The sequence below is a fragment of the Eriocheir sinensis genome, chromosome 18 (assembly GCF_024679095.1).
Source record: "Eriocheir sinensis breed Jianghai 21 chromosome 18, ASM2467909v1, whole genome shotgun sequence".
Lineage (NCBI taxonomy): Eukaryota > Metazoa > Arthropoda > Malacostraca > Decapoda > Varunidae > Eriocheir > Eriocheir sinensis.
In genome coordinates this window covers 15,371,112-15,392,424 of record NC_066526.1, presented here as the reverse complement: position 1 = coordinate 15,392,424, position 21,313 = coordinate 15,371,112, and the positions used below count along the sequence as shown (strand labels likewise).

Below are 21,313 nucleotides of genomic sequence, written 5' to 3'. Positions count from 1 at the left end.
TAATGAAAACGAGAACTGCAATAAAATAAAAAGAAACAAAAAAGAAACGGAAAAACAAACGAAAACACTTGACATAAATACTGAACGGAGAGAAGAAATATTGCCTCTAAACGATCGAAGAAGAGCAAAATAATGAAGGGAAATGAAAGGCTGTGTACAAGGGTGATCAAAGTGTTTACCCTTCACACGTAAACACGATACACTGTAAAGATAGTTTATGGAGGAGTAAAACTTAAAAGGAAAGGGGTGTGGTGTGGGGAGATAGGGGTGAGGAGGAGAGGGGTGGGGGTGGAGGGGGTGAATGGTGTGTGTGTGTGTGTGTGTGTGTGTGTGTGTGTGTGTGTGTGTGTGTGTGTGTTAAAGGGAATATAAGAAAAAGACCAACCGAAGAAGAAAACTGAGAAGGAAAAAGAGAAATTAAGAAAAATAAAGGAGATAGAGAGCAGTGAAGGAAAAAAAGATTATAGAAAAAAAACAGAGAGAAGGAAAAAGGGAGAGAGAGGATGGAGAAAACGGGAAAAGAGCAGAGTGAGGCAAGCTGAGATGTGGGAAGAGGAAGTAAAGAGAAGAGGAGAAATATGAGGGAAGCTGGGAGGAAGGGAGAGGAGAGAGGTAGGAGAGGAGGAGAGATGAGGGAGAGGGAGGGAAGGAGTCAGAAAACGAAGAACTCATAAACTCTATTTAAAAAGACAAGCTCAGGTGCCGCCACTATTGCCACATCATGACGGGCGAGGTATTTATAGGGAGGCGAGTTGGTAATACTGCACCATGCCATTAAACTACCGCGGCAGACAGGTGAGCGAGAGAGAGAGAGAGAGAGAGAGAGAGAGAGAGAGAGAGAGAGAGAGAGAGAGAGAGAGAGAGAGAAGGGGGGGGGGGGAAGATACCAATAAAACATCCCATCTTAATAGAAAATAATAATGATGATTTGTAGTAGTAGTAGTAGTAGTCGTAGTCGTAGTAGTAGTAGTAGTAGTAGTAAGTACTAAGGAAAGGGGGATCTGGACGTAATGATAGGTGATTTAGTGCTAGGTAGTATTAGTGATATGGTTGGATGCCACAGTCATTACCGAACAGAGTTGGGGCTAATGACCTCCAAGCTATGGAGCCCTCCATGATTATGTGTCGGGAAAATAAACATGGGTGGAGGTATCATTTATGTTGTAGTAGATAAAAAAAGTAGTAGTAGTAGTAGTAGTAGTAGTAGTAGTAGTAGTAGTAGTAGTAGTAAAGTAGTAGTAGTAATTGTAGTAGCAGTAGTAGTAGTAGTAAAGTAGTACGGTAGTAGTAATTGTAGTAGCAGTAGTAGTAGTAGTAGTAGTAGTAGTAGTAGTAGTAGTGATAGTAGGAGTCGGTGTACGTACCAATAATAATAACAATAATAATGATAATAATGATAATAAAAAAAATAATAATAATAATACGTTAATCCTAAACCCAATTAACTTTAAAAAACAGAGCCGCTGACCTACATTCTTCCTTAAACACACACACACACACACACACACACACACACAAACCTCTGCCAAGCCTCGATGACCCTAAGCCTTGGGAAAGATGTAGCCTTGAGAGTTGCTGTTATTAACGACGAGACAAATAAAAGTCGAGGGTCAAATTTGTAACGACAGCTGTTATGTGATTTGCGTAAGTCTCTCTCTCTCTCTCTCTCTCTCTCTCTCTCTCTCTCTCTCTCTCTCTCTCTCTCATTAAGCCTGTAGTAAATACTCTGAGGTTAATTGTTATTGCTGTAGTAATTTAGGGAACAGCTTTCAATGCTACATGAAAATAACTCTCTCTCTCTCTCTCTCTCTCTCTCTCTCTCTCTCTCTCTCTCTCTCTCTCTCTCTCTCTCGTGAGTGGGAGCAGCAAGTTCATGACCACACACACACACACACACATGGACCGGTCACATCTCCCAAATATGATTCTAAAGCACAATAATTTTTCCCTTATGAGGAATCAACGCCCTGGGTCACATAACGAACCTTCCTTTGAATGCAGCGTCACCCTTGCACACACACACACACACACACACACACACACACACACGAGCTAATCAACGGCCAAATTTTCCACAGAAGAGAAGGAAAACCCCATCATGCAATTTCTCGTCCCTGATTTGTGCCTCCAGGGCGTGACACAGACCCAGTCATTTAGGCGCGTCCTGGAGCAGTGCATGGGCGTCAGGGCGAAGGGTTGGGACAGCAGGTACACAAAAAACGGAGTACCATGCAATTTGATGTCGTTTATCCCCCAAGAAAATTCGAAGGGAACCACTTAGAGGGGTCCCAGTTAGAACGATGATTTATTAAGTTGATTTGAAGTCCATGGAAGCGAATAGTGTCGTCTTCACCTTGTGTTTTGCTACAAGTGCATGAAAAACCGAGTGACATGCAACTCTGTGCCATCCATACTAGGAAAACTCGAAGGGAACCACACAAACATGTCTCACATGGAACGGAAATTTCTAGAGACGATTTGCAGTCCACGGAGGCGAGTTACACAACCTCCTTCTTCGTGTTTTGCACTTAAAGGGGATGGGGAGAGGACTGTTCCAGGAGACTTTGGGTGACAGTGAACAGAACTCGAAGGGAACCACTCAAATGGGTCACTGGGAACGAAGATTTCTGGAGATGAACGGAAATCCACGGAAGAGAATTGTCCCGTCTCCTCTCCCTCGTGTTTTGCTCTCAGGGGAGGGAATATGATGGTTTCAGGGGATTCAGAAGGGCATTGGCAGGTGTTCCAGGTGACAGGAGACGCCCTAACACCTCCCTCCTGTCGCGGGTGAAGGAGGGCTGACAGTCTCTTGTGGCGCCGGGGATTGCGTCATCGGAGCCAGCGGTATCGATCGTGGTGCACCTTGTATAACCTTTGCTAAACTACGTCTACAGGACAAGTCTATGGGCAACAACGGATGTCTCGGGGCTCTGTACTTACTTAGTGATAGCTGTCTCCATTGTACTTTCTTCTTATACTTTTTCCCCATTGATAGCTAGTGAGAACTATTATGAAAGTGGTGGGTGAAGAACTTCTCGTCAGTGGAGATCATAACACATGGCCACCCTCGTCCCGCTACGGCCCACGTGAAACTAAGTGAAGCTGGGAGTTGGAGGTTACTCGCACGCCGGTCGGAAAGTTGCCGTGGAGCGCTACCTGGCCTCTTCCCTGCTGTTCCTTGGCCCTCACCACCTGTCTTAACTCACATTAGAAGACTTCACGCCCTAGCTGACACCCTTGTGCTTGCGGTGGTAGCCATGCGGGCCTTTGAAAATACGTACTGTCACTGAAGGTACTGTCTCGGCCCATATAAGAGAAGGGGTGTGCTTCCCTCTCGCCCAATTCCGTGCGTCCATCCCCCTGACGTCAGAGGCATGTGACAGACGCCCGCTAACTTTAAATAATACATCACGTGAACGGAAGGAGAAGCAGAAGCAGAAGCGGCGATTGTTATATGCTGAAGGGGATGACGAGACGGACGGGTCGGTATGATATCTGTGTGAAGGGACGGGAGTTATTTATTGCTAGTTTTGTCTCAGCCTCAGTTACTGTCATCCTGCTTGGGTACACCAGATGAAGGTGCTGAGGATGGGAACAGGTCATGTGGTCAGGTCGTGGAGACTTGTTTACTTATGTCACGGGGGAGGGGAGGAGGGGGGGGAAGGGTGCTAGGCTAGATGATGCTCTCTGTCTGCCTGTCTGTCTGTCTGTCTGTATTTTTCACACACACACACACACACACACACACACACACACATAAACGCAAGAAAAGGATCTATAACTTTATTCTTGACGCCATTAAAACCAAAAACCCACCCCAGAGAGAGAGAGAGAGAGAGAGAGAGAGAGAGAGAGAGAGCGTAAAAAAAATCATGTGACCTACTACCCTAACATCGGTGCCAAAGCCAGTCCTTCTTGCCACCTTCTTGTCCTTTATGGCACGAAAGTTACATCAGTCCCTCCTCATCATATCCTTCATTATCCCTTTTTTTTACGTTTCCATTTATTTTTCCATTATCTTTCTTCTGTGTTTGTCATATATATCATTATTTTATGCATATCTCCATCATTTTCTATTTTTTTACATTTTCCCAGCACTGTGTTTGTGTGAGAGAGAGAGAGAGAGAGAGAGAGAGAGAAAGCTAAACACACACACACACTGTTATGTCATCCTGTATTGCTTTCTTTCCCTCCTTTGTGTCTGTCTGTGGGCATGTCTAGCCATACGAGTGGACTAGCAAAATCTGCGTCTGGCGTCAGCGGGTGTCAGGCGCCTATGTCTTCTGCGCCAATAATAGCTTACGTTGAGGCCAAGAAGATGTTAGTTACGTAGAGATCTCAAGGACAGCCACGCCACCTAGCAACGTGGGGTGGAAGTATTTCGTGAAGGAGGGGAGGGAAGGGGGATTTTGTGGGTGTGGGTGGGGGTAGGTGTGTGTGTGTGTGTGTGTGTGTGTGTGTGTGTGTGAAGAGTCACTACTATATTTGTTTTGTTTTTCTTCGTTAATCATCAAGTTTAGTCATTAGCTTGCTCGTTCGTCCATTCATTCACTCATTCGTTAGTTAGATAATGAGTAAACGAGTGAGTTAATTAGTATGATCATAAGAGTAACGCATTCACTCATTCATTAAGTAGGAAATGAGGACATGAGAGAGTTAATAAGTGTGCAAAGTAAATAATCCACTCCCTCATTCGTTAGTTAATGAGTAAACGAGTGAACGAGGTAATTATCGTGCATCTTGTCGTGTTTCGCAGTCTTCGTGTCAGGTGAGGCGGGGACAAGCTACCGGTGTCAGGTGTCGCTGTAGAGCCCGTGGAGGCGCGAGCAATCACAAGTCGTTGAGATTCCAGCGGCGAATACGACAGTGGGTGATCCAGTTGCAACCGCCTGAGTGCACGATGTATGCTTGCCTTGACATGACGTGCGTGTGTGCGTGTCCGTGTGCGTGTGTGTGGTAGTAGTAGTAGTAGTAGTGGTGGTAACGGTAGTAGTACATGAGAACATAAGAACTTAGAAGTCTACAAAATGCCGATAGGCCTATTCGAAGCAGCTCCTTTGAACCTAAGCTCTCAGGAATCTAGCCCCACCTAATATTGTCCATGAATTTATCTAATCTATTTTTTAACGTGACAATTGTATAGACACTCACCACATGACTGCTCAGCCTGTTCCACTCATCTACCACTCCGTTAGTAAACCAATTTTTGCCTGTGTCCCCGATGAATCTGAGTTTATCCAGTTTAAACCCATTACTACGTGTCCTGCCGGGTTCTTTTACCAACAGAACCTTATGAATATCCCCCTTATTGAAGCCCGTAGTAGTAGCAGCAGTAGTAGTAGTAGTAGAAATAGTAGTAACAGTTGCAGTAGTAGTAGTAGTAGTAGTAGTAGTAGCAGTGGTGGTGGTAGTAGTAGTAGCCGTAGTCGTACAGTCATCATCATAGTCGTAGTCGTGGTCAAATAAAGAGGAGGAGGAGGAGATGGATGGATGGAAAGAACAGAGAATAGAGGAAGAAGAGGAGGATACATGTGAGAAGGCTAAAAAAGAGGAGGCAAGAGTAGAGAGAAGAGGAAGAAGAGGAGGATGTATATGAGGAGGAAGAGGAGTAGAAGGAGGAGGAGGAGGTGAATGTATGGAAAGCGTAAAGAGAGAAGAGGAAGAAGAGGAGGATGAGGAGGAGGAAATAAATGTATGGCAAGAATAAAGAGAAGAAAAGCAGGAGGAGGATGTATGGGAAGGAGGTGGAGGTCTCTATCACACGAGCAGCCGCTGTTAATAAGTCGACAGATAAAATTTCGAAGATCTGCTGAAGAGGAAAAAGAAGTCCTGTTGTTACCTGAATACGCCATCTCCTACTTTCCCTTCCCTCCCCTTTCTTTTCCCTTCCCTCCTTTCATCCTCTTTCCTTTTCTTCCCTTCCTTTCTCTTATCTTACCTATAAACGCCACCTCATTCTTTGTTTTTTCTTCCCTTCCTTTTCCCTTCCCTCCTTTCTTCCTGTTTCCTTCTCTTCCCTTCCAGTCTCTTGTCGTACACTCATATCCTTCCTTTCCGTTACCTTCCCCTCCCTTCGCTTCCTCTTCTTTCCCTTCCTGCGTCTCCTTCCGTTCACTTTTCGTCAGTAGAGAAGTTTCCATCCTTTTCCCTCCCTTCCTTTCTTACTCTTTCCTTTCCTTTCCTTCCTTTCTCTTATCTTACCTTCATTTTCTTCCCCACCGTCACCTTCCCTTCCCTTCATTTATCTTTTCCTACCCTTCCTTTTTTCCCATTTTCCTTTCCGTTCTTTCTCTTCCTTTAAATTACCCTCCTTTTTCCCTTTTCCCTTCCCTATCCGTCAAGACAAGAGTTACAACTAAGCGCATTGGAAACATAATATATAGTTCTTGTTTTTTCCTCATAATATATTAGGTTAAGGAAGAGAAGTACTTAATTTTCACTTAGAGAGGCAAAGGGGAGGGGGGGGGGGGAATGAAGGGGGGGAAATGAAGGGGGGGGAATGAAGGGCGCCAGCTATATTTTTTTCGTTCGTTTTTCAATCATCGTCGTGAGATGTATGGGAACTATAACTCTTGGTGGTGGTGATGGTAGTTGTCTGATGCCCTGGTTGGCGACACACACACACACACACACACACACACACACACACGATGATGGTGAGTGTGTCCTGTGCTGTGTTAACCAGTGTACCTACCATTATAGACAACTGTTGATGAATGCTAAACTAATTGAGTCTCCCCATCAATTCCACAGGCAAAAATATCATCTTCCTATCCCTATCCGTCAAAGTATTTATATGCCACGACGCGCTGTCATGCTGTAGTTTCTCGGATAATCATTCTCCCTCTTACAAGCTCTCCCTGCTCAGGCTTTTCCTTACATCAGCTCGAACCGTATCGGCATGCCAGCCCCCGTTCCCTGTGGGCTTTCAATGAACCACTCTTGCGGCCACCTATTGGTTAGTAACGAGAGGGAGCAAATATGTTGAGTGATTGATTGATTGATAGATTATTGTTGCAAGTAAACAACGAAGGAGAAGGGAGGAGCATGCCATCCCAACCCCCAGGCAGTACAGAGTGTGATTATACAACTAAGGATACATGTGGAAGTAGCACCAGGAAACTAAAAAGATACAATGGTAGTAAGGAAAGTAATTCGTAGTGAGATAATGTGTGAGATTGAAGAATGCGAAGAACATTTTTAGAGCTACTATTTTTTTAAGTTGATAGTAATTGATTGTAACTGATTGTGTGATGATTCCAAGACCCGAGCTGGTTAGTAGACTTTCTTTAGGTTCGTGTGGTTATTTATAATTATTGAAGGAGAGGCCTAACCAGTTAACACATATGGAATAATTCTACGGACAACACACCTTCCTTCGCTGCGTGTTTTAGTCTAAGGAACTGCTCATCCTTTTTCACATTATCCATGAATCACAGCTTTTTTTCTGAAATTATTGATTTTCTATGCCTGTCAAAATGAAGGGAGCAAATTTTATCCATCTTATCGTCAGCTGCCTCAAATACTATTTATATTGTTTTGCCATTGTTACTATTACTGTCACCAATGGAACTTGGCACTCGATTATTTTTATGTTAATTAATTGGTATGGCTAGAAATGTTATTGCAATAAAAACTGTGGGGAAGAACACGCTTCTCCTACAGTTAAAAAAATAATGAAAGGTATTTTAATGGTTAAATTCCGGGAAAAAAATCACCACCAATAACGACGATGATATAAATAAACCAAACTTAACCACACATGAATTGGCAGCTAGTTTTCTTGGCGTAAAATTGTCGTTTTCATCTCATTCACCCGAAGCCTGCCTTCCCATTGTTTTTAGACTTGTTGGGATAGTCATTTGTGGTGAAAAGCACAGTGAATTTTATTCATTCGAATTGTATTAAAATATGTTAGAAAATATATGATTAGTGTACTGATTGAATTTGGTTTGCGAAAACTGACCTCAGTTGTTATCAGAATTTTCCTAACCTTTACCTTTGATGCATTTGAAGACTCCCGCCTCTCAGTGGCAGGGCTGAGAGCCTCCGCTCAGTCCAGATGCAGGCTTCTGGGGCGAGTGAAGGCAGAGTCGTCGTCGGGCCCTGCAATCTGATGTTTGGGGATGGTCTGGTGTGACAGCCAGCCATTTATCCAGATGGTGCTTGAAAGTCTCGTTTGTGGTAATTGCCATGTCTCTTGAGGGCACAGATCCAGAACACGAAATTTCGAATTTTGACTCATTTTTATCCCGTTCTAGTGGCCATTTGAAGAGAAAGTTATTTTTAAACAAAGAAGGGGGAGTGGTCGGAGAGGGGCCCGGAAAGACAGAATCGGAGGAATGTTCAAGAAGAAAAGGGAAAGCCACCACTGCTAGAAAATATTCCCCTTTTCAAAGAAGTGACACTCTGATGAACCCCAGCAGGGAGGGACAGTCAGTTTACCGGTACAAGACGCAGAACTAGAAAATTCCATGCGTCCGACAAGTCAGCCCATGATGGGTACCTTGCAATAATTACCTAGTAATATATTTTAAATGATTACATGACTTATGGTGCAGTATCACTGTATGTTCATGAGAATCATATGAACAGCTATTCAAGGAAATAGTGGCCGATATAGGCCTTTCCAATCTTTGAAACGGGAAATTATGAAAAAAACAATCATAGAAGATCCAAAATAGAATATATCTGCTTGAAAATTGCTGTGTTTATTGATAAAGAGGGAACATATAATTGTTCACACCAATTTTTTTCCGAAAAGTGAATAGTATCCCTATATATGATAAGGCATCTTATTTTCATTATCGACATGACGTCATGAGGTCATGAGACCATACCTACCTTTACATGCATACACAGTGAAGAAAGCAACTTTTAAAGATATCCTGAAAATTTTAAGTCTTAAAATGCAAATACTTATTTTTAACTAAGAAAAATTTCTGGACCTCAGTTTCAAAGATGTGACATCCAAATGAACCCAAGAAGTGAGATCAGAAGTCAGGGAAGCGTTTCCGGCTTCCTACCTGTTAATGCAGGAGTGAGGGGCGCGTCCTTGCTCCATCACTTTTCAGCATCTGCATGGACTGGGACTGACTGACCTTGCGTTTGCTGATGATGCTATACTCGCTGAATCACTGGAAGTTCTGGTGTTGGCTCTCGAAGTGCTGCATGAAGAGGCAAAGCATCTGGGACTGAAGGACTCTTGGGCCAAAACCAACGTTCAGTAGCTTGGAGGCTTACTGGATGACACAGTTCAGTCTGTTCATGCAAGTGGTGAGGATGTCGAGGTCACCAAAAGCTTCACATACCTTGGTAGCGCAGTGCATAAGAATGGTGGATGTTACCAGGAAGTCGCTCGACGGAATGGCCTGGCCCATGCGGTGGTATGGACTCGTTCAACAAGAGTACAAAGTGTTGTCGATATCTATGCAGGCGGACAAAGGTTCGAATCTTTAAGTCGCTTGTGATCCCTGTCTTACCGTATGGCTGTGAGGCATGAACACTGAATAGTGACTTGTAGAGGCGTGTCAATACCTTTGGTACCAAGTGCCTTCACAGGATCATGGGGTATCGCTGGGATGACTTCGTGTGGAACCAGCGACTTGCCGACTACGCGATGGAACTGAATCGAGGCCTGTCACCATCTTAGGCTAGTGTCACACGATCACGATCTTGACTCCTGACGCCTCCCGACGATAGAAAATGTCGCCATCCACGGTGGTCGCCATACCTCTTCCCGACCGTCTTCAAGTTGTCCCGGGGGATCGTTAGTGGCAACTATATCTCACCGACCGTCGCGGCGCGTCTGGCCACACGACGACGGTTTTTGGAAATTTCAAAACAATTGGCACCCTCCTCGACATCTGTCATCCCTCGGCAATAAAACACGACCGTCGGATGTCCATCTCTACAACTTCAACTACTTACGATGGTCTTAACGTACCTCTGTAGCGCATTTGAGATATATTTTGGTAACGAACACACAGACAAACAGACAGTCACCCTTCACAATAAACACAATAAACACTACAACACAATAAATATTAAACACTAAACAAGGCGAGTACGACAATGTAAGACAAAGTACGATAATGCGCGGCTGAGTACGAGGCCGTGGCCGCCATAGCGACGGTGTCAACAAACAGCAGCGGGCAGCACACCGTCCAGCATGTTCAAGAACACCTTCCAGAGCGGAACACCCACGAAGAAGAAGAAGAAGAAGCTTCCTGTCCATCCTGTACAGCATCGGCAGCAAGCCCCTGCAGATATGGGACAAGAAGGTCAGTCTGGGCGGCCCCCTCGCCTGTGTGTACCTGTGTGTGCCTGTGTCCTGTCGGGGCTGTCACCTGTCTGGGCTTGGCTTGTCTGTGCTCACTCCTTTTGGGCTTGTCTGTGCTCACTCCTTTTGGGCTTGTCTGTGCTCACTCCTTTTGGGCTTGTCTGTGCTCACTCCTTTTGGGCTTGTCTGTGCTCACTCCTTTTGCATTTTTTAAAGGTAATTGAGGCCCACGTTTCCCTTGAATGTATGCAAGGTGAGGCCTCTTACCCAGCACCTAAGTCAATCTTGTCAGGACCACTAGCAATGTGTGTACCTCAGCTCTGCCGCCTCAAAATACCATAAATACATTTATATTATAATTGAGGGGCCGAACATCATGCCCCTAATAAAGAGTAGCCTACCGGCGCTATAGGTCTTATGTAAAAAAAAAAAGTTAGTTTATTACCATGCTTGCCTTCATATTATGGTTAAAGGGTATGTGTTTTTGCCCTTTAACCGTATTATGACGGTGTAATTAAGAAACCTTCAAGAAAGCACTGAAGACTCACTTATTCACTAAATCCTACGACATTACAAACATGTACATTAAGGGTAAGTTTCAGTGCTAACATGATTATTATATTGTTGACGGCCCTGCGGAGCGCTGAGCTGGCAATGGGGCGGGACATGCAACCTCAACAACAGTAAATGCTGAGGGGTATATGGTATTGTGAGGTGGCAGAGCTAAACAACACATTTACCAACTAATACTAACTACATGTTCATTGGACTGGTGACACCAAAGAAGTAGGGTATTTAATATATGGCATTTTAGTAAGATAAATACCATCATGAGACTAAAGAAAAGAGGTGTATGAAGAGGTAAAATGCTGTGTTAGCATTATTAAGCAATTTAAAGGGTTACCATGTATAAGAGAAGGAATTTTGTATTGGTATTGGCATAGAAGAGATTTAGGAAGTTGTTACAAGTAAAGGGGAGAAGACTGAGTAACCATCTACACAGAATTTCATCATTTTGACGTGGTTGGTTGGTTTACTTTTTATCAACAAATCAGGACACAATAATGCAGTTCCACCGCTGTATGGAATTGTGGTTATTGTGCCGTATTACAAGTCGAACCTGAGAAGTTTCAGGTCCCTACAGAGTTTGATTTATGGGCCGTATTACAAGTCGAATCCGAGAAGTTTTGGGTCCCTACAGAGTTTGGGATGAATAACATTGTATGGACCTGAAACTTCTCGGATTTAACTTGTAATACAGCCCATAGTGTGAAAATAATGCAATATTTGGCACATAGGAACTGTGTTAAATCAGGGCCAGCTACATACAGATCCATTATCTCAGTGTGTCCGTCCTTCACCTGTATGTGGGTGCCATAGGTAGTGTATTGGCTGAGGACAATTGAGGGGCTGTAGAAGGGAAAGTTATTGCATGCTATATTTCATATTAGAATAAGGGTTTTTTTAAGAGTTAGGGCAAATTATGTAGTAACACCAATTTAACTGTATAATATATTTCTCTAAGATTATTTAGTTATGATTTTTATATATTTTCACATTAGAATAAAGTTTCATTTGTAATAGTTATGGTAAATATGTGATACAATGTCTTTATTCAAATGTATTTATTTTTTTTATATATACTAGAATAAAGCATATTTGGTAGGAGGCAAGATATAATAACATCACTAAACTTTAACCTACCCATGTGTACAATTACTTTTTTATATCTTTTTTTTTATATGTACACAGCACAATAAAGCTCTAAAGGTAAAATAACAAAAAAAAAAAAATTGTGTGCTTCTATGTTAGATAATTTAGTATTGACATCTTTTTTGCATGTTGCAGGTTCGCAATGGACACATCAAGCGGATCACAGACAATGACATTCAGTCGCTGGTGCTGGAGATTGTGGGCGTAAATGTGAGGTGTGTGGGTTTAGGTTTTTGTGTGACACATTTGTACATATTTTTTTGTCTGGGAATGTGTGGTTTATTGCTTTATAGGTATGTGTACATTGTTTTATAGTACTTGTGTTTCTTTATTTGTTTTTGTTACAATGAATATTCTTTTTACTTAAATGTCATATATACTCGTTTAAAAGTAGATTTTTTTTAATGGCAGTTGTATGGGGTCAACTGTTACATAGCTACTGCTTATGTAGGGAGTTCAATTTATTCCTTAGTTGAATATATCATAGTTGTGGATATTGACTTCATATACATGACATATCGTACGTTGTGTCTTACAGTATTGGATATTTTTCATACTGTTTCTTTAGTTACCTTTGTGTGCCCCTGTCCTTCCAGCACGACCTACATCACGTGTCCCGCTGACCCCAAGAAGACGCTCGGCATAAAACTGCCGTATCTCGTCATGATCGTCAAAAACCTTAACAAATACTTCACATTTGAGGTTCAGGTGAGACTTTACCTAAATAATACAAGTTCATTCATATTAGTTTGGCTTATTCTTACTTTGCCCAGTTTTTTTAGGGGGCTGAGGGGAGTTAAGCACACCAAGGGCTAAACTAAGTATAAAAAGAACTCTCACAATGTCCTGCTCCTACAGAGAAAATGTGACACACCAAATATCCATCAAATTTTGCTCCAGTTGATACTTTGAGCTATTGAGCTTTTTTTTATATATATGCGTCTTCACCTGTGGTGCCGGTAGGCTCTCTTCATAGGGCCTGATGGTCAGCCCCAGCCCGTTGTGGTGTAGGCAAGTGTTTATAGTGGCACCATCTTGCATTGGCTCATGCTACCCCCCAAAGCATACTCATTAAAATAGATTTCTTGTTACTCCAATTATAGATATATATATAAAAAAAACTTATGGTGATGCTGCTTCTGCAGGTTTTGGATGACAAGAATGTTCGTCGGCGATTCCGTGCAAGCAACTACCAATCGACGACGAGGGTCAAGCCGTTCATCTGTACCATGCCGATGCGCCTGGACGAAGGGTGGAACCAGATTGTCTTCAACCTGGCCGACTTTGTGAGGAGAGCTTATGGCACCAACTACGTTGAGACCCTGAGAGTTCAGATCCATGCCAACTGTCGAATCCGAAGAGTCTATTTTGCTGATCGCCTCTACTCCGAGGAGGAATTGCCGGCGGAGTTCAAGCTATACCTTCCTGTCCAGACCAAGGCCAAGTCTGCCATATAAGACCTTACAGACAGCCCTGATGATGTGTTAATATACTACAGGTATGATGCAATTTTATATTGGTACTTATAAGTGATTTTTGCACCATTGCTATGTCATATAGTTTGTTGTAGCCATTGGAATGGCAATTTTTTTGTTGTGCGTGTGTGTATGGTGTGTGTGTGTGTGTGATTCTGCTGTGTTTTCTCAGTAGGACAAGGTTCACACATTTTGCTCTCAGTAGAATATTGTGCCATATTTCAAGACATCAGGGAGATAAGCCTTCCTAAGAGATGAAATACAAAGCACATTTTGGGAAGCAAAGGTGGACATCCTGCTTTGTATGTGGTTGTCTTGGGCTCAAATGCACCTTTGTTGGTGTCCTTCAAGGAGTGAGTGGGAGACAATGATGTTTATTGTGCTCTGCTGCTGGGTGACAAGTAGGTGACCATGCTAGTCAGCACCAGCCAACTGGTTCTCTAAGCCCCCCCCACCCCCCATCACACACTATCCACAGTAGTGATAGGCACTAATCTTAATACTGACTTCAGCTTCATTCTCTTTATATATGAAAACATGAGATTGTTTCTTAGTTTAGGTTATTTTTCTATTGAACCCTGCAAAGCCTCCAGGAAGGGGCAGGGTTAGTGTAGGGTGACAGCACTCGAGGGTGTGAAGGGTAACATGACCCTTCTCAGTAGGACACAGTTGGACTGCAATGTTTCCTCAAGCTATTTGTGAATGGTAGCATGACCTGCCTCACTAGGAAGGATTACCAATCACTTTTTTATAGGGTGACTACTTGAGTGGCCAGTAAAGGGTAACATGACCCACCTTACCAGGCAGAGCCACCTATGATTAACTTTTTCTTCTTTGAGTCTGAATTCACTGCCATGTCAGATACAGGAACCTTGTCATGGAGCAGTAATATATCAACCCACCAGCACTAATCATATATTTTCTTTGTCATCTATAGTTGATTTATCTTAATGCCCACTTCTCTAAGGGCACAGCAAGTTTCCCTTTTGCCGTTCATATACTGTCTCAAAGTGCTCTGGTTCACTCTCCTCCCCATGCTAAGTCGTCTTTTGCACCTGCCACACCTACTTACCTAACTTGTCTACATCCTTCCTCCTTCAATCTTGTATGTCTTACACTCATTGCCATTCCTAGCCTTTTTGGCACTAAAGGCACCCCTTTTTAAACTTGTTGCCCTCACCCAGGTTCCACCATGAACCATAAATAGGTCAGTGGTGGTCTGAGGGGAACCCTAGCCAGCAGAGGGCCCTAAGCAGTCAGGCAAGTGTATTTTGAGGGACTGCTTACACTCACCATCTGTACTGTCAGATCTCACCCAGTGACTGTTATATATTGGTTATTAATGGTTTGTTAATTCATAGCTCATTGCCTTGCCTTACCCATCACAAGCACCAGGTAAACTGATGAAACCCCTTGTTGCATCAAGATTATATATTTCTTACATCGCGTTTGCCATTATAATGTTCAACAGACATTTTGGGATTTTGCCAAAAAGAAGTTTCATGGCAAATGGGGTAAATAAACATGTTGAATAAATCCACTTTATTAAAAAGTAGGTACTTTATTAGACCTGTCTTTCAGATCCACCTGCACAATACAATATCAATCAAAACATCACAAAATGGACAGAGTATCACAATGACTTTGTATCACAATTACAACATCCACATCCATGCCTCACTCCCTTTGTAGCGTCGAGGTGGGAGATTCAGCTCTAAAACAAACACGAAAATTGAACCTACGGCCTATTCAATATATCAATCTAGTTAGTCAAAATACATCAAAATATAACTTTCAGAACCACATTATGCTGCTCATGGCTGCACCAGCAACCACTACCAATCTTTCAATAGGCTGGTGTATTTCTGAGGAGGCGGTGGCTGAATGCTCAGTGTGCGGGCCTGGTGCCCCGGATGACTCGGGGTCAAGCCCCCACACCACTACAAGCTGACAATTTTTAGTCATCTCCAAGTTGCCAAAGTCAGTTCACATACTGTGCTGAAGACCACTTGGTAACCCCGACTTCAGTGAAACTCTCTAAAGAGGATCAAGTGTAGTTCTTGAGAGCAGCATGAGCCAAGCAAAAATGGCACCACTATAAAATACCTGCCTGCACCACTAACAGGCTTGGGCCAACCAACAGGCCTCATCCTGAAAGCCTACTGGCACTAAAGGCCAAATATATATATATATATATATATATATATATATATATATATATATATATATATATATATATATATATATATATATATATATATATATATATATATATATTAAAATAAAAATCAAATAGCAGCTCTGAATCTACACATTTTCAGAGGCATAAAAAATGTAAGTAGTATACATGCCAACACTCAGGACAGTCACCTACATCATCATAACATTAATCTGGACTGAGTGACCCATCCTCTGAAGAACCTTTTGCAACAGTACTGGAGGATGAGACAGACAAGAGTTGTACTCACTTCTTCTCCAGCCTTACAGTGTCCTCTTACAAAGCCAAGGCACACAGGGGCTGAAGGATTGACTTTGACGTGGCGGTAAGGGCAGTCCTCTCGAGAGCAGGCGGCTTGCAGGAAGTGAGAACACACCGGCATCTTGCTCGGGTCAATTGTGTGGGAGAAGGGACAGTTGTTGACGGGGCAGCGGCCTCTCAGGAACCTGTGAAAGACACAGTATGAAGTCCATAGACTGAAAACAGTATAGTAGGGTCCCAAGTAGCACAAGATCAAACAGCGTGATTTGTGAGTTGCATGAGATAAAAAATACCCAAAAGGAGATTATCTAGTAACATGAGCAAGTCTCATATGATGTAAGGCATGGAGCAAAATAAAATAAATATGCTGAGGAATTGAGGTGCACAGGGGTTAGGTTACATGTGTCGAGTAATGCAAATTCAAATAGCACAAGCTTCTATATGCACCACATGTGCTATTCAGACTTGGTGTATTCCCACTTGTTTATACACATGTCAAGGAATTTACATACTTGTCATTTTGCCTCAGAAATTTACCTTGTACAAATGGCTACTCTGCTGGCGTCATGAACATAAGGACACTGCCCCCTGTCCTTTTTAGTGCAGCGGCCAAAGCGATTGAAGAAGACACAGTATTCATTTCTTTTCTGATACAAAGCTTTCCTCTTCTTCTGCATGAGGGTCACCACACTACGCTGGCGGGCCGAGCTGTGAGGAGGGAACCCAGGCGTTACATACAAGGTTATGGAGTCGGAGCCTGAGCTGGAGTCACAGAGTTAAATGATCTGGGGTAGTGTCAGTCAGTGAAAATCTAATTAATCCAACTCCCATTCGTAAAGTTGTACGATAGGCACATACCTCTTATTTATATTTAGGTAACTGTACTTCAACTAAAAAATCTTGTGTGTGTGTGTGTTAATTCACCATGGCCTGATCACTAACCAAAAGTCAAACAATCAATCGTAACAAGCAACATTCCCTCCCTTTCCCACCTTAAGACAGTGACATAGCTAAAGCATGCAGGAACCACAATGCAAGAAAAGAAAGTGCATTGAGGCTGCTGCTTTGCAAAGTACTAAGGAGAATATCAAGCTGCCTCTGGAACTAATATCATTCTTTTGGGAATGTTTCTTTTTACAAGTGGGAGGAACAGCAAGTAGCAGGCATTGATTTCTTACACTTTTTGTTTTACCCTTAGTATGTCTCCTTTGCTATGAAAAAAATTAAATCAAGAAAAAATGCGTGGTGCTGTACCTTATGCGTGCGCGTGCCTGGTGGGTCTTGGTCAGCTCATAATGGCCGGTGTGGGTACGGGTGTATGTGAGACCGCCAAGGTGCACTCTGGCCAGGCTGCTCTTGGCCGCTGGGGAGTGCATGACGCGCTGAAGTGTTTTTCCTCCAGCAGTGAGGTGGAACTTCTCACCTCGAAGGGAGACGGTGCAGGTGATGTCTGGAAGTTAATGATATTAGGGGAAACAATATTTTAAGCTGCTAGGCAGTTTTACGAAATATGAATTGAAAATATGCAACATTTTGGCATCAGATTTTTAAAGTAATTGTTTGCATCACAGCATGAACTTGGATTCACATATTAGCATCAGATCACAGTGAAAAAAAAAGTTCAAACGGGGCTCCTTGCAGGGAATGAATATTATGATTATTAGAATAATGTAACATAAAAATCTCATATTGATAAACAATTAACCAATGAGTAATATTTTAGTCTGCATGAAAAGTTTACCAGGTTTCTTCCCACTGGCTTTATAGTTAGCCTTGGGCAGCTGCTTCCTCAGAGATGTTTTGGTGGACTTGTACAGAATCCCGCCAATATTGATGAATCTGTCCGACCGCTTGGATGCACTCCTGAAAATTTGTGACAGTGCAACTTGTTGGAGGCATCAGTTGGTTACATCACGGGAGTGTAGTAAAACATGGTTTGTTGATCAGTCACTGTTTGACCTACTCCAATATTTGAATGGTGGATTTCTTAAAGGTATTGTGTTCCTATAATGTGAAGATATTTTAGATCATTTGATAATGACACTATTATTGATAATATATGAACATAATGATTATCAAACAGAACTGTGTACTTACCCTTCCTTGTTTTGTAACTTGTACTTGTTTTTTTGTTTTGATTTGGAATATTCAAAGTATTTTGGATGTTTCCTGAAGTTGTTCCAGGAGTCAACTTTCAGACGGTTAATCTTGTACTTGGAGACAATTCCCTTGGCAAGCCTTTGTTTGGGAGAGACCTTAGTGGAATTGTTTATTACCTTGAAGGTAGTGTTGACCCTTTTTGGGAATGACTTTCTGTTACACTTGTATGTGTCCTGTTTTGCTACAGCCAAGGAAACGTTTCGGACAAGCTTGTGCTTCTTGACAATGGCTCGCTTCCTGTGAAGGGCGGGTGTTGTGACCACTGGCGAGGACAAGACTTTATAAACACCTGAGCTTGACCTTCTCCTAACAATCTTGGTCTTGGAAAGAACATGGAACTTTTTCTGTTTATCAGTTTCTGACTTACTGGCCTTTGCTTTGCTTAGGGTCTTCGAGCTGCCGCTGTTGGAACGCCTTCTGACAAGCTTGTTTTTGGTGTTGACTGAGTACTTTGGTTTCCCTGGGGTAGAACCTTTTCCAGAAAGGTTCTGACTCTTTATAAGCTTTGTGTGGGACAGAACTGAGTATCTCCTCTTGTTATTGAGTCTTGTATTCATATGATGTGTTCTGAATGCTGGAGATAATTTTGAAGCCCTCATTATGCTGGTCACTCTAGGTGAGGTGCAATGTATTGTCTTTGAGCCATGAGCCATAGACTGTCCTTCCATGCCTGTCTGCTGCTGCGCCTTGCTTTTAGTTGTGCTGCTAGAGTTAGTTTTCACAAGCTTGGTTTTAGTTATGATCTTGTAGTTTCCTTTCTGCCTAGGAGTTCTCAGGGCAACTTGATAGCTACTGCTATTGAGATCTGTTGCTTTAGTATGAGCCGGCTTCTTGTATGAAGAATTCACCAACTTATTTTTGCTCACCCATTTCTGGTTTGGGGTTAGTTGGGCTGCTTTAGTGAACATGCCTTGGGCCACTGAGCCATCAGATTTGTTTGCAATATTTTTGCTTACTACACTTTTTGGCACTTTGTGGAGCTCATTTTCTGTTACTGTGCCTCCTGTATTTTGTGGTAGTGGGTCAAATGCTGCTTTTTCATTTTTATTTTTACTGATATGCAAACTTGGACACTTGCTCTTTGCAACTGTGTCAGAACTTGTTTGTCCTGCTACCTGCATGGCCTGAGTCATAGTCTTGGTAACTTTATCACAACTTCCTTCAGCTAATGGGTTTGGGGGCATTGCTTTCACTGGATTCACGTTTCCACTAATCTTAACCGAACTTATGCCCGAGTTAGATATATTCTTTTTTTTATAAGATGTGGAATGGAGACTAGAATGGGAAACAGCAGCCTTGTTTTCATTAGACTGAGTCACTTTCTGACTGGCTCCAATATTCCTAATGACTGTGGTATTAATGAAGGACTTGTTAACAGAGGAGTACCTCATTGCTGGGATTGGGTAAGTGTACTGTTGTGTTACAAATTCAGAATGTTTTGCTAAACTTGCACTAACATGCATGTCTGCAGAAGTGAATGACTCTCCTTTATTGGAGGAAGTCCAAGTCTTGGCATTAGAGGCATTCCATGAGTAAGAGGAAGAATGCTTTTCAACAGCCACATTTTTGGCAACAATGTTTTGTGTTTGTGGCAATCCCTTAGTATATGAAGAAAATCTCTCACAATGGTAACGATCATATATATTATTCTTTGAATATAAACTATGACTCTTTGTGTTGCTACTACTTGGTACTGTACTGCTTTTCTTTGTATATAAATCACAAGTCTTTGTATTACTAGTATTTGGTGCTGTATACAGATTACTAGTCTTTGTGTTACTGCCACTTGATACTGGGCCATTCATACTCTTTGAACTGTGGGTATAAACATATCTACTTGTGTCCCCATGATACATGTGGGGCAGAGTTGCAGTCATGTGGGTGGTGGTGACACTGTTGGTGCCTGAGGCCAGTCCCTGCCAGTGCTTCCCATGCCTTGTGTTGGTGGTGGAGGCCACAGCAGCAGGAGAGACATGGCTCTGTACTGCAAAGTTTTCCTGAGATTTCTGAAGGAAGGCTGGGTTAACATGGACCTTTGAGTTCAATGGGGCCCTCCCTCTTGATATGAAGTCTGGGTTGAGGTGAATCTTCGTCTGCTCCCCTGGATGGTGCATTCTTCTGGTCTGAAAGATGAGATGTCTTAACACCTTTACTTGTAGTATATGATTAAAGGACTTAGCATCAGACCCTTCAATCCCATTAGGATGAGGTTCCCATTAGGGAAGCACTGGTTCAATAAATACGTACGAAATGGACATTCAAAAATGTCTCCACAGAATGTGACAACACTTTAAATCTCAAACTTTATTTATATATATAAAGAATGGTTAAGGAGCAGAATACAATAAAGAGTGAAATTTAAAGTGTTCTGTGGAGACATTTTAAAATGCCTAATGCATATCTGTTAGATTGGTGCATACCTGTTTGACACCTTACCCTACCTATTTTCCAATTTATGTATGCCAATCATTAAGTTTAAGGTTTACTCAACAACTGTCTCTTGTGTCAACAGATAACTATTTTTGCAGCAATACATGACAATCCATTATATTAAGGTTGAATCAGTCTGTTGGGTTATAAATAATTCTCCGCCAAACAAGCACCAATAGGTGACTTCTTGTTAAAAGCAATATTAATATGAGACAGGCAAAGCTAAATATATAACAATATTAATATGAGACAGACAAAGCTAAATATATACCATCTATGTGTACCCAGATAATTAGTTTAGGTTTGGCACACAGTCATGGGCCTCCTTGCTGAGTAAACCGGTTTTAGTTCAGCTGAGGTCATCCTCAAACTAGACATTTGCGGGAAATGAGGTACAAAATCGTGCAATTCACTACATCTATCACCAGAAAAACATGAACTATGTAAGGAAATCGTTGGTTGAGCGAAGCCGTAAATTGTCCGGGATAACTATACTTCTGTTTATCACATTTTGGCAGCAGGCCACAGGCCAGGTTATGTTGGATTAGTTGTTTTTATTTGTTTTCAATAAATAAGCATATGTTTCATGCTGTGCCATTGTGTTGTCATGCGGTAGAGGCAGCGATGGCGGCAGAATCTGCCTTCCTCACATCTTGTGAAGACTAAAGTGCTCTGTTTGAGAGGGCAAAACCAATATTTCTGGTGAGTTTTGATTTGTTTGGTATTAGTTTGCATTATTTGTTTTGTAGAAATTCCAAGTTTTGGGAAGGGGGG

At 42.3% G+C, this 21,313-nt stretch overlaps 2 protein-coding genes and 1 pseudogene across 7 annotated transcripts in view; 1 reads left to right on the top strand and 2 right to left on the bottom strand.

The window, feature by feature from the left end:
• Window positions 1–10,156: 10,156 nt before the first annotated feature.
• LOC127000368 (cilia- and flagella-associated protein 20-like) lies at window positions 10,157–13,939 on the top strand (annotated as a pseudogene).
• Window positions 13,940–14,997: 1,058 nt separating this feature from the next.
• LOC127000181 (uncharacterized) overlaps window positions 14,998–21,313 on the bottom strand; it is a 72,045-nt gene continuing 65,729 nt past the window's right edge. The window contains exon 8 of the mRNA XM_050863574.1: window positions 14,998–15,840. The gene's annotated coding sequence lies outside the window, so the exon portion shown is untranslated. The remainder of the gene's footprint in view (window positions 15,841–21,313) is intronic.
• Window positions 15,847–21,313, bottom strand: part of LOC127000365 (uncharacterized) — a 60,018-nt gene continuing 54,551 nt past the window's right edge. For all 6 annotated transcript variants that reach the window (XM_050864020.1, XM_050864022.1, XM_050864024.1 and 3 more), the window contains exons 2-6: window positions 18,047–20,232; window positions 17,691–17,812; window positions 17,204–17,399; window positions 16,487–16,657; window positions 15,847–16,134 (exon numbers count right to left, since the gene is read on the bottom strand). In XM_050864020.1, the coding sequence (XP_050719977.1) occupies window positions 15,849–16,134; window positions 16,487–16,657; window positions 17,204–17,399; window positions 17,691–17,812; window positions 18,047–20,223 (2,952 nt within the window). In that variant the 5' untranslated portion in view covers window positions 20,224–20,232 and the 3' untranslated portion in view covers window positions 15,847–15,848. The remainder of the gene's footprint in view (window positions 16,135–16,486; window positions 16,658–17,203; window positions 17,400–17,690; window positions 17,813–18,046; window positions 20,233–21,313) is intronic.